General features: G+C 34.2%; 1 protein-coding gene across 3 annotated transcripts in view; it reads left to right on the top strand.

Moving 5' to 3' along the window:
- LOC143236592 (uncharacterized) overlaps positions 1-19,841 on the top strand; it is a 138,876-nt gene that overhangs the window by 47,620 nt on the left and 71,415 nt on the right. For all 3 annotated transcript variants that reach the window (XM_076474884.1, XM_076474883.1, XM_076474885.1), the window contains exons 9-12: positions 6,132-7,437; positions 9,069-9,180; positions 11,189-11,241; positions 12,154-12,252. In XM_076474884.1, the coding sequence (XP_076330999.1) occupies positions 6,132-7,437; positions 9,069-9,180; positions 11,189-11,241; positions 12,154-12,252 (1,570 nt within the window). The remainder of the gene's footprint in view (positions 1-6,131; positions 7,438-9,068; positions 9,181-11,188; positions 11,242-12,153; positions 12,253-19,841) is intronic.

Here is a 19,841-nt window from a genome sequence, read left to right as displayed (position 1 = left end):
TTTCTTAAATCCACACTTGCCTGATCAGTTTCTTTCTTTCTGTTTCCGTCTATCGAATTATAACGTTTGATAATTATTGAGTCATTTTTATTTCCATACCGGCATAACCAAGAAAGGCATGCTGTCTGTTAGTGTTGTAGTTTCCTAAAGTATTTAAAGACTGGCCCAAAATTGGCCTCTTTCTCACCACCCTCAACTTCAACCTGTCATCTTAACAAATTTCTCCTTTTTTCCTGAATACATTAAACAATGTTGATTATATTCAGTTCTGACTGTATTCCTTTCTAATCATGATGCTATCACAGATTACAAACAATTTTTTGCGTATTATCACATCCTTCTTTAGATTGTTACAGTCTACTGCGGAACACTGATCATTTCTTTATATTTACACATGTGAAATTACAGTTCACAATCTTTGTCTAGATATTTTATAAACTTTGCAGTCTTATACGTATATATTACTGTAATATTTCAAAACGTTTAGTCTTTTATGTATGTACATATATATATATATATATATATATATATATATATATATATATATATATATATAAGTAGTTCACAGTCTTTCACACACACACACACACATATCTAGTTAGCATGAAAGTACTCTTTTCTTTGTTCCACCTTTACTGTTCAGGGTTCAAACCATTACATCTACAAACTGTTTACACTTCTTTTCATTTGGTTAAACAGGCATTTACACACACACACACACACACATCATTTTATCGTAGGTGAATGGAACTTAAATTCCGTATCTATATACAATATACATTAGTTTTAATCAGAGCAAGGTTACAAGCTGATCCTAATAATACAAGGACCAGAGGTTGTCTGCATTTTGATGTTCACTCGCTGGTCTATAACGTACTGCTAAATTAAACTCCTGTTGTAACAGAATACATTTACACAGTTTTCTGTTTTCATTATTCTGTGCAGCCAGATTTAAAGGTTACGGTCTGCTTCCACGACAGATACTTTTACCGAACAGAAAAGGTCTTAACTTCTCAAGCCACCAAACGATTATGAAGTTTATTTTTTTAGTGATCGTCAAATATTTTTATGTATTTTTTATCAAATACATCATTGGATGTTTCATTCCATCCTCACCTATTTGGTTCACCATTATTCCCATAACCGCATCGGAAGCATCAGTTTGTACAACAGTGGCTAATGTATTCTTATAGCTGCGTAAAACGTGTTTTTTATGTATCCTTATAGCTGTGTAAAAAGAGTTTTTTTTACAAAGCGCCTACTTTGGTACTAAAAGCACTTTCACTGGCCTCATCACACACAAAATGTTTTAGTTTTGATTTACAGGTTACCACTGGGCTGCTACTTCCACAAACCCTGGAATAAACGTCTCGTCATATCCTTCCACCCAAAGACAGGATCTAACATCTTTCTTTGTTGTACGTTTCTCCTCAACCGTTAATAGTTTTACCTTTACTATTACAGAGAAAACTCATATTTTACCCACCACGTAACTTTATACAGTCTGCCGTAAGATCTTACTTACCTGGTTTTGCTGGTGAGCATGACTTATTCATTAAATTCTGAACAAGGTGAAATGTTGTTCTTACTTGATATATTTTTATTATCCCATTTTAGTTGTTTTATGAATTTTTAAAATTCTATCACTCTCAATGTGGTCTCAGTTGCTCTCACACACCCCGTTTGTTTAGGGTCTACACCTACTAGTGTTCAATTTTGCTCTTGTTGCTCTCAACAAATGTTGGATTATTGTACCTGAACCTAACAAGAATTATTCAGAAAACCCGATTCGTGGGAATAATAACTGACGTATTTCATGCTAGTGTCTCTCCTTCCACATAATTTAGTGCTAGTACTTCTACGTGTTTAGTAACAGAATCAGCCACCGTCAGAATATATTTATTTATTTATCTGTTAACAGGATATAGTCTGATAATATCAGTACTAACAGAACTAGTAACTGGCAAATTAATCACTTTATACTTTCATACCTCATTTTACGAGCTAGCTGACATGTTGGATAACTCTTTACATAAGTCTCCATATCTCCAAACAAATCTGGTCATTATTAGCCTTTACCAATTCTATCTTTCGTTTAAGCTACCCCTAAATGTACAGCCAACATTGCATCATACCCTATCTTTAGCACTGTCTGTCTACATTCCTTGCGGAGTTCTATTTTATCCGTATCATCGATTTTATCATTTACGTTACATCAACACTCTTTCCCATCAGAATAATAATTATACCCGAGTTCATTCACTTTTTGTTCCTCCACCACTGCTTAACTGCAGTATTTATTCAAAGTTCCATTTATTTACATGTTCTTTATCCATATTTCCTATTCTAACAGTAGTTAAAAATCTGTCATTACTTACAATGTTTAGTTGAAGACTTATTCCGTCACTCACTCCTATCCATATTCAAGTTTTCTCTAATTTCATTTCTTATATTTGTGCTTTAGCTACCTGTTGCCTCTACTACTGGTGTATTTTAAAACTCGACGGTTTCTACCTCATTACCAAGAAAAACCGGATGTGGGATATCATCCGCCATCCTGCGATTACTTCACCTTTAAAAGTTCGACATTTCAGTGTGACTTTAGTGATACAGAAACCAAGCCTCTCCTTCTGTGGCGCTAAACCCAGTTAGTTTTAATGTATCACCTGTGACGCTAAACCCAGTTAGTTCACTTGTGAATATTTACTTGAAATTTCCTCTTTGTCTTTAATACAACACATTACGTTTTTCTTCTTTCCACAGTTTCCTTATTCTGTCTGCTGAATTTAGCCACATGCTCATCTTGGTCAAATATAAAACAGTTTGACGGATATTTGTAATATCCTTATATAGAAAAATCACTCTGCAGAAAAATAATATTATAATGCTCAGAAAGCACTAATCTATTTATATTTGTTTGTGGTAAGTTGTTCTAGTTGCTTGATTTTCAGTTACTTTGTTTCGTCATCACTATATATTGATCCACGGTCTCTCACTGATTCATGTGTGTTTTCTGGCCACCTATCGTTTAAGCTTTTAACCACATTACTAGCTATGTTGATCATTTTATCAAAATTTGCTCTTGCAACATAGAACCAACAATTTTGTCAGTGCCTTCAATAAAGTTAGATTGGTATTTCTCAAACGATGAGTCGCGATCTACTTATGGTCGCAAGCAGGTATTCAGGGGGTGGAGAGGTCAGGAGCTGTTTGTGCTGAGTTAACTTTTCTTTCTTTTTTTTTTTTGAGTCCGCGACATGCCTGAGAGGTTCATATATCAACTTGGTTGTCAATGACGACAAACTGCACCAAAAGACATCAGAATTTTTTTCATCCTTGTAGAAGTAAGGAGGGTCACGACGATTAAAACTTGGACGTGGAAGTTGTCTGGCAAATCCGTTTGAGAAACACGGATTCAAAATTTTTGATCCATTTAACTAGTACTACATGTAGCCTAGTTCTATACTCTTTAAATGTCTCATTTACCGTTTTGTTCTCTTTCTCAGCTTCCTGTAATGAGTCTCCGAACTTACACGTCTCTGAAATAGCTGATTTCACTGCGTCATACTTCAATTAATCTGCACCCCCAGTCTTACTGTATGTTGCTAAAACCTTTTCAGGTAAAGCAGGAAGTCGCTTTCTCACAATATCCTGTGGTTTCCATTCCTGTGCTCTCTGTAATTTTCACAAAGTACAGACAAAATGTGTCTACATCGTGTTCTCAAATTTAATCGACTGCGCATGAATTCTTCTTTCGTTCGTGTCACTTCTATCACCAGAATAAACCCTGCTTTCCACTCATCAACTCAAATTTTCTCTACTTATAACTCTACCTCTAACAGTTCTTCTCAACTTCTTCTTCCATAGTTTGTTTTCTAACTGTATAATGTCTTATAACCTCAGTTAAAACTTCACATATATCTTTTTGTTCAATTACTGTAGCATGTTATACCAAGTTAACAGTTAAAATTATTTCCAATTTTAATAGTACCTTATTAAAAGTATTAAAAGTTAATTAACTCTCACCACAAATAACACTTATCAGAGGCATTAAAAGTTACAACCCATTCTCATCATAAGTAATACTTATCAGAGGCATTAACACTCACAACCCACTATCACAATAAGTAACACTTATTAGAGGCATTAACACTCGCAACCCACTATCACAATAAGTAACACTTATTAGAGGCATTAACACTCGCAACCCACTATCACAATAAGTAACACTTATTAGAGGCATTAACACTCACAACCCACTCTTACCATAAGTAACACTTATTAGAGGCATTAACATTCACAACCCACTCTCAACATAAGTAATATTTATCAGAAGCATTAACATTCACAACCAGCTCTTACCATAACTAATATTTATCAGAAGCATTAACATTCACAACCAGCTCTCAACATAAGTAATGCCTTACAGCGGAATTGACAATTAAAGCCCTCTAGTGACACATCGGTATGTTTGCGGGTTCACACTGCTAGAAACAGAGTTTTGGTACCTGTGGTGGACAGAGCACAGACAGACCAGCGTGTAGCTTTGCGCTTAACAACAAACAATAAATCAAACAATTGAAACCACTCCCACTTTTAGTGATAGCATATCAAAATAATTAAATGTCACGACCCACATTCAATGCGAGTAAACCTTATAATCAGCATAAAAGTCGTGACCTTATTCCAGCACTAGTAAAACGTCATCAACCCTATTAAAAATGAACTCTCTTCAACAACAGTCAATACGTTTCCAAAACTACTAAACATCACAAATAATCCGTTTAAGTGGCTTTAATCTCAACCGACGCTACATCAGCAGTACACCCAATAGTCAACCCTTATTTTACATTGTCTAAACTCAGTTTAGTCTCGCTTGTATTGTTTTCTGTTAATTTAATTGTAACGAAGGTAGCTGTAACCTTCCATATTAAAAACTTTCTCGTTGACGCTGTATCTCCATGTAAATTATTAAATTAATCATACTGTCAAAGAGCTCGACATTTAGAACGTCGTTATTGTTTAGTAAAAGTTCGCATTTTGACGTACACGTAGGATACCTTTGATAACCATAGCAACAACGTTAAAGTTCTGAATGTTAAAAGACTGATTAGTAGGTTATAGCTGTCAGTTTATTATGAAGAGATCGAATATAAAGAAAGTGAATAATATTTTCCACCTCTCCTTCCAGTTAGTTATAGGTTACTAACAGATATTTACCTAGAAACAGCTAATTGGTACTAGCGTCTAACTTAACAAAACTATACTTGAGCTTTATTAAAGCATCGGTATAAAAGGAAGAATTTCATGTATTTGGTAACTTTAGGCAACGCGAACGATCTCAGGTTTAAATAGTGACATAAATATTTAATTGTTACTTTGTTTTTGTACTGTTTTTGTACTATCTGTAAAATATATGCACTGGAAACTCGAGTTCTTGTTACTCCATTTTTAACTCACAAAAATCTTTGATTCCAGTTTGAGGTTTTTGAATCATTTTTGTCGTTTTTCGAGTTCAACTACAAGCGTAGTATCAACACTTTCACGTTTTCTGAGGTATGTGTGTGTATTTTTCTGCGTATAATAGGTTTTTGTTGTTTTGTTTATTGCTAAAAACTGCAGAACACATTTTGTTTGCACATGAGGAATCGTTTTCGAAGACATGGAAGAAAACAAAGTTCAAATATATCTTAAGACGGCTGGTGTGGATATTAAAACTTTTATTAACTTTGATAATCTGAAGATGATCTAAGAAGGCCGAAACGTTGTTCTCTACTTTATTTTAATAAAAGTTTTAATACCCACACCAGCCGTCTTGAGATACATTCTTACTTCAAGTGGGTTTCTCGTCATCACGAAAGTAAAATTTATTTTAAAGTTTCGCCTGTGTAGCTACGTTTTTGGTTCGACTAAAGTGTTATGCAGAGAAAACATTTGTATAAAATTAACGATCACTGCATTTCTCTCTGGGTATGAGAAAGTATCTCGAAGTTGCACAAGTCATCTCCTCTCATAATGGTTTGTTTTTTTCTTTCCTTTTAATTGTTAAAACGTCGGTAGGTAAAGACAACAGACAGAATTTTAAACATAATGTTTAAAACATATGTTTTAATGTGCACTTTTATTCACAGTCTCCAAGATATCAGTTCCATCAGCAGCGGAATCAACGACACTCTAGTGAAATTCAGCGATTACAAGATGGGGTCGTCATTGAGTTCAGAGAAGAAAGGGTGCAATACTTTAAAACAAATACAACGTGACGAACCTTCATTTAAATGCGCTCTGCCGACCAGAAATTCCAGGGAAAAATCAAGAAACGTCGAGAAACACAATGATGTTCACACAAGAAACACTTCAAGTGGCACATCAACTAGCGTCAAGAAGAATGACAACTCAGTGCAGACAGAATCCAGCGTCTTCCATCAAATGTCTTCCAGCGTTTGGAAACGTTACACCCAACAGCCTCGGAGTGAAAAGAGAACATTGAGTCACGACAGGAATCGAAACAGAGACACTGAAGTTGATAGAATTAAAGAAAACAAGTATTTCACCCTCAACAGAAAGAATGATAACTGCAGTGAACCTTTTGATAACTACAATAGTTTTGATGGACAAACATCCAAGCAGAGGATTCCGACTGTCAGCTCTAAAGAAACTAAACAACTTGATTTGGTTGATTCTGATTATTCTGGTCATAGAAGTGGCACGATTACCAGTCAAAATTTTTCTACGAAGCTTTTATCGCAACGTTATGAAGACATGCGAAAGTTTCAAAGTTCACGCTCTTTAGCCGTCTCCGGACAACGTAAGAGGCCGGCAAGTACTCCGAACGTTTCATCTCAAGATAGAGAAAACATTTATAATTCCAGAGATCAAGGATCGAATAACAACTGGAAAAAGAATCATTTTGATGAAGTGATGGGAGGATCTCAAGTAAATGAACCTAATCGGTTCGGTAGTTTTGGTGGAAGTCTTACAAGTACTCGGTCTTTAAACATTACTAAGAGCGGTCTCTTTTCTTACAAACTAGATACAGTGTGTAAAGAGAGTAAAGAGAAGACAAAAGAGAATGTTTCTGCCTGTGCAGATACTATTGTAAATGATCAAAACTTGTTTAGTTCACCAGCACACTCTGACGGGTTTGAAACAGTGTCCAAAAATTATGCTTTCACCTCTTCAACTTTAGGTCTACTTCAACCTGAGTATAGAGGCAGTCGAAGTGCTGCTTCAACACCTACTTCAGACAACGTTATGATGCCTTGGCTCCAACCTTCAACGAAAGAACGCTCTCAGAATCCAATGAAGTCTCGAATGAAGCACGGCGAAGGGGACACTAAAAACCAATCGTTTACTTCGGTGGGAAACCCTTACGAGTGGATCCGCTACAGTGAAGATTCATCTGCTGGATCAGTGCGTTCTGGATCAATTCTGCGAAACGTAAGTAGTGATGGTTTAGTCTGTTTTGAATTTCGCAGAAAGCTACACGAGGGCTATCTACGCTCGCCGTCGCTAATTTAGCTGTGTAAAAATAGAGGGAAGGCAACTAGTTATCACCACCCATAGCCAACTCTTGGTCTACTCTTTTACTAACAAATAGTAGGACTGACCGTAACATTATAACACCCCCGTGGAGAGCAAGTTTGGTGTAACCCTCAGATTATGAGTCGAGCCCCTTAGCCATCTGACTATGCTGGACCAGTAGTGATGACCAGATTGAAGACGAGTTTATGAAACTTTTGTCAACTAGGGTCCCTACCAGGTAGATTCATACATCATCTTTGTTACCTAGGTTTTAAAATAAGGTAAATTCACTAAGTATTATCATACATTATCATTGTTACCTAGGTTTTAAAATAAGGTAAATTCACTAAGTATTATCATACATTATCATTGTTACCTAGGTTTTAAAATAAGGTAAATTCACTAAGTATTATCATACATTATCATTGTTACCTAGGTTTTAAAATAAGATAAATTCACTAAGTATTATCATACATTATCATTGTTACCTAGGTTTTAAAATAAGGTAAATTCACTAAGTATTATCATACATTATCATTGTTACCTAGGTTTTAAAATAAGGTAAATTCACTAAGTATTATCATACATTATCATTGTTACCTAGGTTTTAAAATAAGGTAAATTCACTAAGTATTATCATACATTATCATTGTTACCTAGGTTTTAAAATAAGGTAAATTTACTAAGTATTATCATACATTATCATTGTTACCTAGGTTTTAAAATAAGGTAAATTCACTAAGTATTATCATACATTATCATTGTTACCTAGGTTTTAATATAAGGTAAGTTCACTAAGTATTATCATACATTATCATTGTTACCTAGGTTTTAAAATAAGGTAAATTCACTAAGTATTATCATACATTATCATTACCATCTGAAATCAGTAGTGAAAAAAAACTTTATTTCCTTTCACCACACATTATCCTTTTCATTTGGGATCTAAAATCACGTAAATTTATTAAGTACCATCATAAGTCATTCTTCTCATCTGGAATCCATAAGTAGAGAAATTCATAAATTTTCGCCACATACCATCCTTGCCTTTCTAATGAAAAAATAATTAACTATCACTGTACATCTTTTTTGTCGTCTGGAAGCCATAGTAAATGAAACTCGTTAATTATATTTATATACTTATAATGTAGGCTCACAATCATGTTAAGGCATATTTTAAAAATATGTTTTATGGTTTTCTGGGTCATCATTACATTTTGACACTTTTAAAACCTTCAGAAGATTGGTGATTGGAAGAAATTTAATAATACAATATCAGAAAAATAATATATTTTGTTTCTAATTTTATTAATATATGAACATTGATTTTAGTTGCATGAAATATTACATCGTTGTATTGAATTAAAACAAAAACTTCTTTATCTTTTTTTAGGTTTAACTGTCTTACCAATCTTTAATTTTGGTTAATTTTCACTTTTTAAGTCGAACAAATTCGCAACAGCATTATGTCGGTACTATTGTTGTATGGTCTTCATGATATAATAATTCTCTTACTTTTATCATGAGTCTGCAAGTTTTATTTGTAGGAGTATCCACGATCCTTTCTCCAACTTGCCCCAGTAAGCACTTCAGCCCAGTCTTTTATTTGTGCTTACACAGGAGGTTTGACATCTAAAATTCTGAACACGGATGACGAAAGTAAGTATGGATGACTGATGATTAGGAGATCATCCAGTGTCATGATCCCAAAAGGATCAATAGAGTTTAGAACTTTTTTTTATGTAGTTTCGGATCTGGATGTTAATTGTATACAATGCAATTTTGATTTCACAAACATTGTTTTCAAACGTATACTACTAAACATAGTTAATAAACCTGAACCACTGAACAAACTAACTTATACATCTACGGAAAAAAAAGTTATTTTAGTTCGGTTTTTCATTTCAGTGCTATAGACTGAAGCTGATTTATCAAGTAATTGTTACTTACCTGAATTGATGGTTGTAGATCACTTAGTTGGGTTTTTATAAAATAATAACTTAGATAAGTTAATTTTGTAGGAAAAAGGTTATAACCAGGTTGATGTTTTTACAAAACGTTTACTGTACTAAGCTAATGTTAACTTAAGTTAATCCTTATAAGAAATGATCACTTAACTCAATTGATCTGCGAAAAATGAAATGTTCACTATCAGTTAAAAATCTTTCTTTCACTATAAAGATATTTTACCAAAAAAGTAATAACTGCATTTAATAATAAGTGAATGAAATTATATTTTTATCAACTAAGTAATGTTTAGCTAAGTATAATCATAAGTAAACAGGCAGTTGAAAAATATGTAAATTATTGCTACCGTTAAGTTGAAGTAGATAAACAGTTGAAATATATCATTTGTTGCTATTTTTCAGCAAAGGTTTATAAACAGTTGAAGGATACGTGAACTGCAGCCATATTTAAGCAGAGATAGATAGAGGCATATTCTAATTATGAATTTATATTAAAATGAACTTTATTCTTTAATTAGGTAACTAATTTATTTAACTGATTTCTTTAAAAATTACGTGCTGTATTTTATGTATTTCGTAATTAGTTCAAAATATTAGTGTATTTTTATGATACGAAAGTAAAATACTTTGCAGAATCGTACGTATGAATTATCAACAATTTCATATTCCTCTGTTCTGGAGAAAGATTTATTGTTTTCATTTATGCTTTCCAACTAATTTTCGATCAAATATTGTTTGGATATTATTGTTCGGCTTTTCTTTCTCGCTTTAATGAACTTTTATAGGCATTACAAGCATACTTGTCCTTTTATTCAGTTTATGGGGCGAGTTTTTATCTCTTTAAGAACTTCTATATACTCACATCTTAATATTTCTGTATTTTGAGAACGGTTATCCTTTGTCACTTTTGTATGCTTTGCTATGGATTACCGGCAAACTTGATATTTCTGTATTCTGTGAACGGTTAGTCTTTGAAGCTTTCATAAACTTTAGTACGAATTTCCAGCAAACTGATATTTCTGTATTCTGTTTTTATTGTTTGTTATTAAGCACAAAGTTACACAAAGAGTTATCTATGCTCTGCCAACCACAGGTATCAAAACCCAGTTTTTAGTGGTGTAAGTTTGCCTGTACTCTATGTACAGTTAGTCTTTGTCACTTTCATATACTTCACTGAGTATTACCATAAACTTCGTATTTCTATATTCTGTGAACAGTCAGTCTGTCACAGCTGTGAACGTTAGTATTTTGTCACTTCTGTCAACCTTCGTATTCAATAATATGATTTTTAAAATTTAAAATTAAAATAAGAATGAATATTTAAAATGCAAAAAGAAAATTTTGTTTGGCTAACGGCCAAAATTAAAAGACGTCTTATGTTTCGGTAACTTTGCACTGCGATTATTAGAACGTTTAAACTTTGTATTTTTAGTATGTAATCCGTTTGTATTACATTTATTAGCGACTACATAAATTAGCAACAACTCTGTATTTCTGATAAATGATACTGGTAACTTTTTATCACTTATATCAACTTCCTCGTGAAGTAACACTAACACTACTTTTATCACTAGTATATTTCTTTAGCGAACTGTTTGTTTCTCTTTGTCACTTGTATCAACTGTCAAATGAAATACCGACCTACTCTTTGTTGTAATTACTAGAATGTCTTATGATGACCTTATGTTTCTTTACTCTAGTGCACTCTTCGTCTTTATCACTTATATCAACGACCTCATCTTTACACCTAGCGGTAAGTTTTGTTCAAGAAACGTTTTTTAATATTTTATGTATTTTATATGATACAGGCTGTGTAGCTTACTGTTATAGATAAATGTTTGTCTTGTATTTTCTGATATGCTTGTCAAGAAAATGAAACGTTAAGTATTTGTATGATATAAATAAAAATACGTCATCAGTATATTGAAGAATAATCGCTATTTTTATTATTGTAATCAGATCTTCTGTTAATCCTTTTATATGTTTTCACGCTTCGGTTTCCTTTAAAATTTTAAATGCTTATCAACAATTTGATATTCCTCTGTTCTGGGGAGAGATTTATTGTTGTCACTTATACTTTCCAAATAATTTCCATTCATATGGCAAATACAAGTCTAAAGTTTTGTCATTTCAACCAAATATAAACAGTGTTGTCGGGAAGGCCTATAAGCACCTATATGTCTTTGTTATTTACTTGGCCTGGCACGGCCAGGTGGTTAAGGCACTGTACACGTAATCCGAGGGTCGCGGGTTTGAATCCCCGTCACACTAAACATGATCGCCCTTTCAGCTGTGGGGGCGTTATAATGTTACAGTCAATCCCACTATTCGTTGGTAAAAGAGTAGCCCAAGAGTTGGTGGTAGGTGATGATGACTAGCTGCCTTCCCTCTAGTCTTACATTGCTAATTAGGGACGACTAACGCAGATAGCCAAAGTGTAGATTTGTGCGAAATTCAAAACAAACAAACAATTATTTACTTTGTTTAACGCAAACTGGTGCTTGTTACAAGACATTTTTATTGATGTAAGTAAATATTTACTATATTCAGAATATATCCATATGTTTTCTTAATAAGAGTCATTACAAAGTTTTTCTATAAAACAAATTTAGATTTACTTCTTGTTTTGTTTCGATGATTAATGTTTGTTTGTTTTCATTCACAGACAAAAGAGAAACATGCCCAAGAGATCTCAAAATTAAAGAAGGAATTGGACCAAGCTAATGAAAAAGTGGCTAATTTAACCACACAACTTGCAACCAATGTAAGTTACTGTATAGTTGAAAACCAATGTAAGTTACAACATTAGTTTCTCAGCCACGCGACTGGTAACCAATTTTAGTTACCATGTCAAAGTCTTACAATCCAGCTGAAAACCAGTGTAATATATACACAAAAGCAATTGAAAGCTAGCAAACATTGTTAGTACCACAAGCTGGCATGATAACCTATCATTCATGTGTAGTTTTCCGTGGCCTTTATGACAAAGGTTCCTTCTAAAACCAGGAGAATTTAATTATAATTGTGGTATATTGTAGCTTCCATCGTAAGGCTCTTCTGTCAAGGACTGGGAGACCAGTCTGAAGTCGCACGTCTTCAATATTTTCCCACCAGTCCTCCACTGTAAACGGATGCATACTTCCTTGACTGCGTTAAAACAGACCAAAGTTGACACGAATATTCATTGTTAAACTGCTGTGATTCCAGTTTATTCGGTCATCGTCCGTGTTAAATAACTTGTGATTTTAAAGAGTACTACAAATTTATAACTAGCAACTTTAATATCTTAATCACGCAGTTGATACTCAATGTAATGTACTATGCGAGAGTCTCACAAACGCAGCTAGAAATCAATGTAATTAGTGCTGATTTAATCATTGAGGATGACAGAGTTGACCTGGATTAGATGGTGGTGAGATTTGTGAGCCCATTCCTGTCCCAAACACTTCTCCATATATGTCGTTCTACCTCCACACACAAAGTTCAAAATTCCATTCTTTTAAATGTGACACATTTCAGCAGTGAATCATTTAACAACCTTACAGCAGGAATATCATCTCCCGGAAATAGCTGTAACATGTTTCTTTAACTATAAATTTATTCTTGTGACATCGAAATGCCAAGTAATTGGAATTCACCATGAACCTAATATATAATTATATTCTAACCATGCTCACATCTGTTAACAATGAGTAGCTCCACCTCTCCCTCTCTTTATATATATAAGAATCAAGTGACACCATGCTATATATATATATATATATATCAAATGACACCATGATGACACCTCATATATATCAAATGACACCATGATCGTACCTGTTAACAATGAGTAGCTCCACCTCTCCCTCTCTCTATGTATATATATCAAATGACATCATGCTCGCACCTGTTAACAATGAGTAGCTCCATCTCTCCCTCTCTCTATGCACCATGCTCGCACTTGTTAACAATCAGTCGCTCCACCTCTCCCTCTCTTTGTGTATATATATGTGTATATCAAATGACACCATGATCGTACCTGTTAACAATGAGTAGCTCCACCTCTCCCTCTCTCTATGTATATATATATCAAATGACACCAGGCTCGTACCTTTTAACAATGACTAAACTAACTAAACTAAACTAACGTGGCAGGGGTTCAGTTTAGAGAGAGAGAAATCCGAAGAGTTCTCTCTCCAACTGGGGTGTTCAGGAACTTTGTAGTTCCTCTTCGTCCCCTTTCGTGGATTATTATTAGGATTAAGTGGTGGTTTTTTTTTTATTATTATTTTAATAAATTAATTATCGTTATTATTCTTGACTTTTCCCTGTCTCACTAAATGGTCTTTTGGGTGGAGGCAAAGGTAGCAGTGGAAAGAAGGAAAGGTCGGGACCTGTCTCGAAAAGAAAAAGTTGGGTAGATGTGAACATGAATGTAATTCATTCAAGTTCAGATCAAATCAAACGGCCCGATTCTGGGTCTGGAAAAAAGGTTGCCTGGGCTGGGATCTAGAAATCCAATGCCTGAAGATTTTGATGTGGGGGGAAACGGGAGTACCCCGAGAAAACCCACTTTCACACGACAGGCGCCGAAAGTTTTGCCTGTCATGTGCCCTGTACCTGAAAAAAAAAGGAATTCATGTTAATAACATAGTTTTATGTATTTAGACTCTTTGTTGAGTGGATTGTGATTCTTGAAATATGTTGTAAGGTGATATGTATTTTGTTGGTGCACTTGATAATTTGTGTAGTGATGCCGCTAGTTTGTTTCTATTTTCTGCTTTTCGATAATATAACAATGACTAGCTCCACATCTATATATATATATCAAATGACACCATGATCGTACCTGTTAACAATGAGTAGCTCCACCTCTCCCTCTCTCTATGTATATATATGAATGAAGTGACACCATGCTCGCACTTGTTAACAATCAGTCGCTTCACCTCTCCCTCTCTTTGTATATATATATCAAATGACACCATGATCGTACCTGTTAACAATGAGTAGCTCCACCTCTCCTCTCTCTCTGTATATATATATATATCAAATGACATCATGCTCGCACCTGTTAACAATGAGTAGTTGCACCTCTCCCTCTCTCTATGTATATATATGAATGAAGTGACACCATGCTCGCACTTGTTAACAATCAGTCGCTTCACCTCTCCCTCTCTTTGTGTATATATATATATATATATATCAAATGACACCATGATCGTACCTGTTAACAATGAGTAGCACCACCTCTCCCTCTCTCTATGTATATATATATCAAATGATACCATGATCGTACCTGTTAACAATCAGTCGCTCCACCTCTCCCTCTCTATGTATATATATATGAAATGACACCATGATCGTACCTGTTAACAATGAGTAGCTCCATCTCTCCCTCTCTCTATGTATATATATATCAAATGACACCATGATCGTACCTGTTAACAATGAGTAGCTCCACCACTCTCTCTCTGTCTCTCTCTACATATATATATATACAGGGATTCAAGGCCAAAGTATGAAAGTTATCAGACTGTTTTTCAAACATCCGTATTTTCCTTATGGTCAATGAGATGTAAGGTGTTGAGTGGTGAGTTCACCTCAAAATCTGTGTTTGTTAATAAACAGAAATCAAACTGTAAATGTTTACGAAAAAGCTTTGTTGTAATTTGAATATTTGAGGTAAAGTTTATGTTTAAGTTATTACTTTGAAATATATTATTGTTAATATTATTATCTTGTTTTACACATTCGCCGTCAGCTGACTGCCACATCAGCTTCCTAACATATACAAATCATTCAAGTAAAGTGGAGTTGACCTTATACGAGTGGGTGGATGTGGTTATGTAGATGTTCTCAAAATGTTAAAACACTGTCTGAAACTTGTAACGATGCTCACCCTTTATGAAACGAGCTTGGTAGATTACAAGTTACATAAAGATCCCAAAACTTAGTAAATTCGTGAATCTCAATTATTACCCTTGAAGCTTGACACTTTCTGTATGCTATTTCCCTATGAATGTTACCCTTGAAGCTCTAATTTCAAACAACCTGTACAGATATTACCCTTGAAGCTGCTAGACACTGATTTACTTAATATACACCTCATCAGCACTAGAATCTTAACAATTTAAAAGTAATCTCTAAATTTTGACTTTGGGTCAAACAGGTGACCACTTCAACTATCACTATGATTGTGTTGTCATCTGTAAACAATTATGGCTGGAGTACTAAAGCACGAGAAACAATATGTGCATTATCTGTTCAGTTTACACGTGAAATTACTATTTCTTTTAATGATCATCTGCATAAATAGATTTCAGTTACGGAATTCCACTGAACATTTCGAGGTTATTTGGTCAGCAGGTTAACGTGCTGTTCCAGAAAAACACATACTGCTCATGCATGATTTCAAGAAAACGATATTGAGTCTTGAAATGGCCCAAACTACAATATATTACCTTTCATAACACCTTAGAAACCATCTGCATGCTTTAATTTAAGAGCTTAAACTATAAATTCGCAGTTTTATCAACTGTCTAAAACTACAACGGAAAAAAAAAAAACAAATGCCAGTAAAATCTAGGTAGGAACACTCGTCAGAGAATATTAATTGTTATTGAAAAAGGACTGTGTTACAACTAGTAAGGACAATGGTTACTAGAAAAAAGCTTAAAGCCAAATAGCCAGGTCCTTTGGCTGGGTGGTCTCTATGTGCATGTAGATAGAGAGATATAGAATTGATACTCAGATTAAGGACTGTACTACGACAAGTAAAAACAGAGATAACTGGAATCCTGTAGCCAGATCCTGACCGGACTCACGATGATAAGGACAGAGTTGGTATTTACGTTACTGTATCACGATAAGTAAGAACAGAGATAACTGGAATCCTGTAGCCAGATCCTTCGACCGGACAGTCTACATACACGATGATAGAGAAGGACAGAGTTGGTATTTAGGTTAAGGACTGTATCACGATAAGTAAGAACAGAGATTTCTAAAAACCTCACCTTCCTTATTAGTGAATATATGTTTTCTTATACAAAGTCACGTTAGGCTATCTGCTGTGTCCACCGAAGGGAATCGAACCCCTGATTTTAGCTTTGTAAATCCGAAGACTTGTGCTGTTTTAGGTGGGGTGCCCTCCGTCATGACTACATAAGTCAGATCTCTGGCTGGGTAGCCTCTACGTATTTGGATAAATCGGATGATACATGTTTATTAAAATGACGTGAATAAATATAAACTTTCATTATTCAACACTGCAAGTATTTTATATGTCATTTGTACGTATAACTCTGCAAATCAGAATCATGTTTTATACAAAGATGCGTTTAACTTCATATTATTTGAACGATTTCTATCGGCTAATACTGTGGCGTTTGATTCAAGACGGATTCCCAGCCATTATAATGGAGTAACGTCAAGGTTAAAGTTATAGTTGAAAAGAGTGTCAGCCACCTTCAGAAGGAATATATTCCTAGTGTGTGCTTGTTAAACTATATACAGAATATACCTTTTCAAAGAAGAAATTTTAGTGTTATATATGTTATACTGAAGCTCCATAACAACTCTTAGCAATACCTTTATCGTGCAAGGTAATTATTATAGTGGAGAAAGTTTTGTTCGTTTACTTATATGTTTTCAGTTTCGCGCAAAACTACAAGAGGGCTATCTGTGCTAGCCGTCCCTAATTTAGCAGTGTAAGACTAGAGGGAAGATAGGTAGTCAGTACCAACCGCTATCAACTGTTTTTCTAGTATTCACGAACGAATAACGGATTTTTATCAACAAATGATGTCCCCACGGCTGAAAGTTCAAGCATGTTTGTGAGAGCCCTAACTATCAGACATTGCCAATCCCAATGAAGAAAGAAAACAAAACATTGATCAGAAAATTGAAATATCTTCTGGCACCACTAACAATATGGTTAAATGGATTTGAAGTTGAAGAAGGCTCATAAACTAAGAGTTCACAAGTTTGTCAGCTAAACCAAATCAACTGTTATTGTCACTAGAAAGATGACAATAAAATAGAAAAGGAGAGGACTACAACAGTCCTTTTTATCATATACTTATAACATTTCGTGACACAGTTCTAGTGGACTTTTGTCTCTTCATTCTGCTTAAACATGATTCTGGAACTATAGTGCATGTACATTACAGGGTCTATGGTGAGATTTGTGATCTAGGACTGCTCACGTTGGCCTTCCAAAAACTTGTTATAGTGGCAGTTATGATATGGGACAATAGTGTATTATTCTGGTCATCAATCTTATCATGCGTGACGAGGTCGAAAGTGATGCCAAGGGTTTCATAGCCCCTGCGATATCATTCTTATAAAGTGTAATTAACCTCATTACAAAATGCGATATTGGATATCGTTGAAATCCCTCCCCCCAAAAAGTAAAAGTTATGTAAGGTCAGATATGAAAGACATGATATTTATTATGTTAACAACATTTGTAAAATTCTTATCTGCATTTAGTAATGAATATACTACAATACTTTAAGTTACCTGTGTGATGTGTGTACTTCATGATGTGCCAGCACAGTGTTTCTTTTAACACTATATATTAGTTTGTAAAATCAATAACAGATGGCGGGATAAATCACCTTTTTTTTTTATCTTTTGGAAAAAATGTGGAAATTTTAAATTAAACTTCAGCACTTTAAAACTGCTTGCTATTCATTTAATCATTAGTGATGTTTAATTACCTAAATTAGTTTATTTAGTTATATTACTTATTACTTGCTACTCAATATTTATAAGATACTTATTAGTACAGTTTAAAAAAAAAGGTGTTACATGAGTTGTTTGTTTTTGTAATTCTTTCATTAGTCGCTCGTGCGGTGTACTTTCTTTAATGTTCAATATCATTTTGTGTCGGTTATCAACATGTTTTATCGTTTACTCAAATACTTAACCAAGTGGCTGGCATACAAATTACCAGATAACGAAGTCTGGTGTTACGTTCGGGTGATGTATAATTTTCTGACAAAATCTTCTTTTCATGTCGTCGGATGTTGTAATGAGTGTGTGTGTGTTTTCTCATAGCAGCCACATCGGACCATCTGTTGTTGTAATGGAATTGCGTGCAAACATTCAGTTGAACAGACTTGATTTATATGAGAAATTGTAAAACTATTCATCTATGAACAACAAACTGCTGATTATATTTTTTACATATACTGTGAATATCGTATAGTGTAGCGTATAAGATGGGTATGTTTTGTAAACAACATTTTAGTAATTGTAGAGACAAATGAATGCCATACATTTCTTTTTCTTGGAATAGAAAGCGTCAGAAATAAGACAAATAGCCACTGATCACACTAGCTAACACTACAAAGCGTCAGAAATAAGACAAATAGCCACTAATCACACTAGCTAACACTACAAAGCGTCAGAAATAAGACAAATAGCCACTGATCACACTAGCTAACACTACAAAGCGTCAGAAATAAGACAAATAGCCACTGATCACACTAGCTAACACTACAAAGCGTCAGAAATAAGACAAATAGCCACTGATCACACTAGCTAACACTACAAAGCGTCAGAAATAAGACATATAGCCACTGATCACACTAGCTACTAAAACACTACAAATAGTGCAAAAATGTAGTTTTGATACAAGATCGTTCCACTACTTTCTCTTGTTATGTTACTTTTTGTATCCAGGGATTGATATTCTAAAGGTTTGAGACCACACAGAAGGAATTTATTTGTTCTCACTTTGTGTTTCAATTTATAACCATAGTTTACTTTTCTAATGAATTAAGACCACGTAGTGAATTTCGTTTTTTGTTCCTAAGTTGAGTTACATTTTGTAGGTTTTGTCTTTTAATGGTTTTCGACAACACGGTGCGGCTTTCTTTTTGTTCTCAAACTGCGTTACATTTTGTATCCATGGTCTGAGCTTCTAATAAGTTGAGACCACACAGTAGGGTTTGTTGTTTGTTCTAAAGTTGCGCCTGCAGAATCTGATGAGAAACTAAAAACTTATTTCTTGCATTTGAATTTGCTTTCTCGTCCCATTTAATCTACCCATGTAAGTTAATGTACATATACAGAGAGAACAAAATACAATTTTAATATTAACACTATGAATTGTCTATTGCATTATATATCTAAACTGCTCTATTACGACAAAATAAAAATGGTGTATATCTATGTTGATATGATAAATGTAGTATGTTTTAACTGTAACCTCTCTAAAAACGGGGATTTTGTGACATATTTAGATTATAAGCCTAGCTATGTCACTGTTTTCAAATGATGAATTTTCTTGACGTGGTGGATGTACGCTTGATTAGATTAAAATTGAAAAACTTTAGCTGTTGTAGATTATTTAAAATTTTAGTT

The sequence above is a fragment of the Tachypleus tridentatus genome, chromosome 13, assembly GCF_004210375.1.
Source record: "Tachypleus tridentatus isolate NWPU-2018 chromosome 13, ASM421037v1, whole genome shotgun sequence".
NCBI classification, from domain to species: Eukaryota; Metazoa; Arthropoda; class Merostomata; order Xiphosura; family Limulidae; genus Tachypleus; species Tachypleus tridentatus.
Note: the sequence above shows the minus strand (reverse complement) of the source record. Positions and strands in the feature narration are given on the sequence as shown.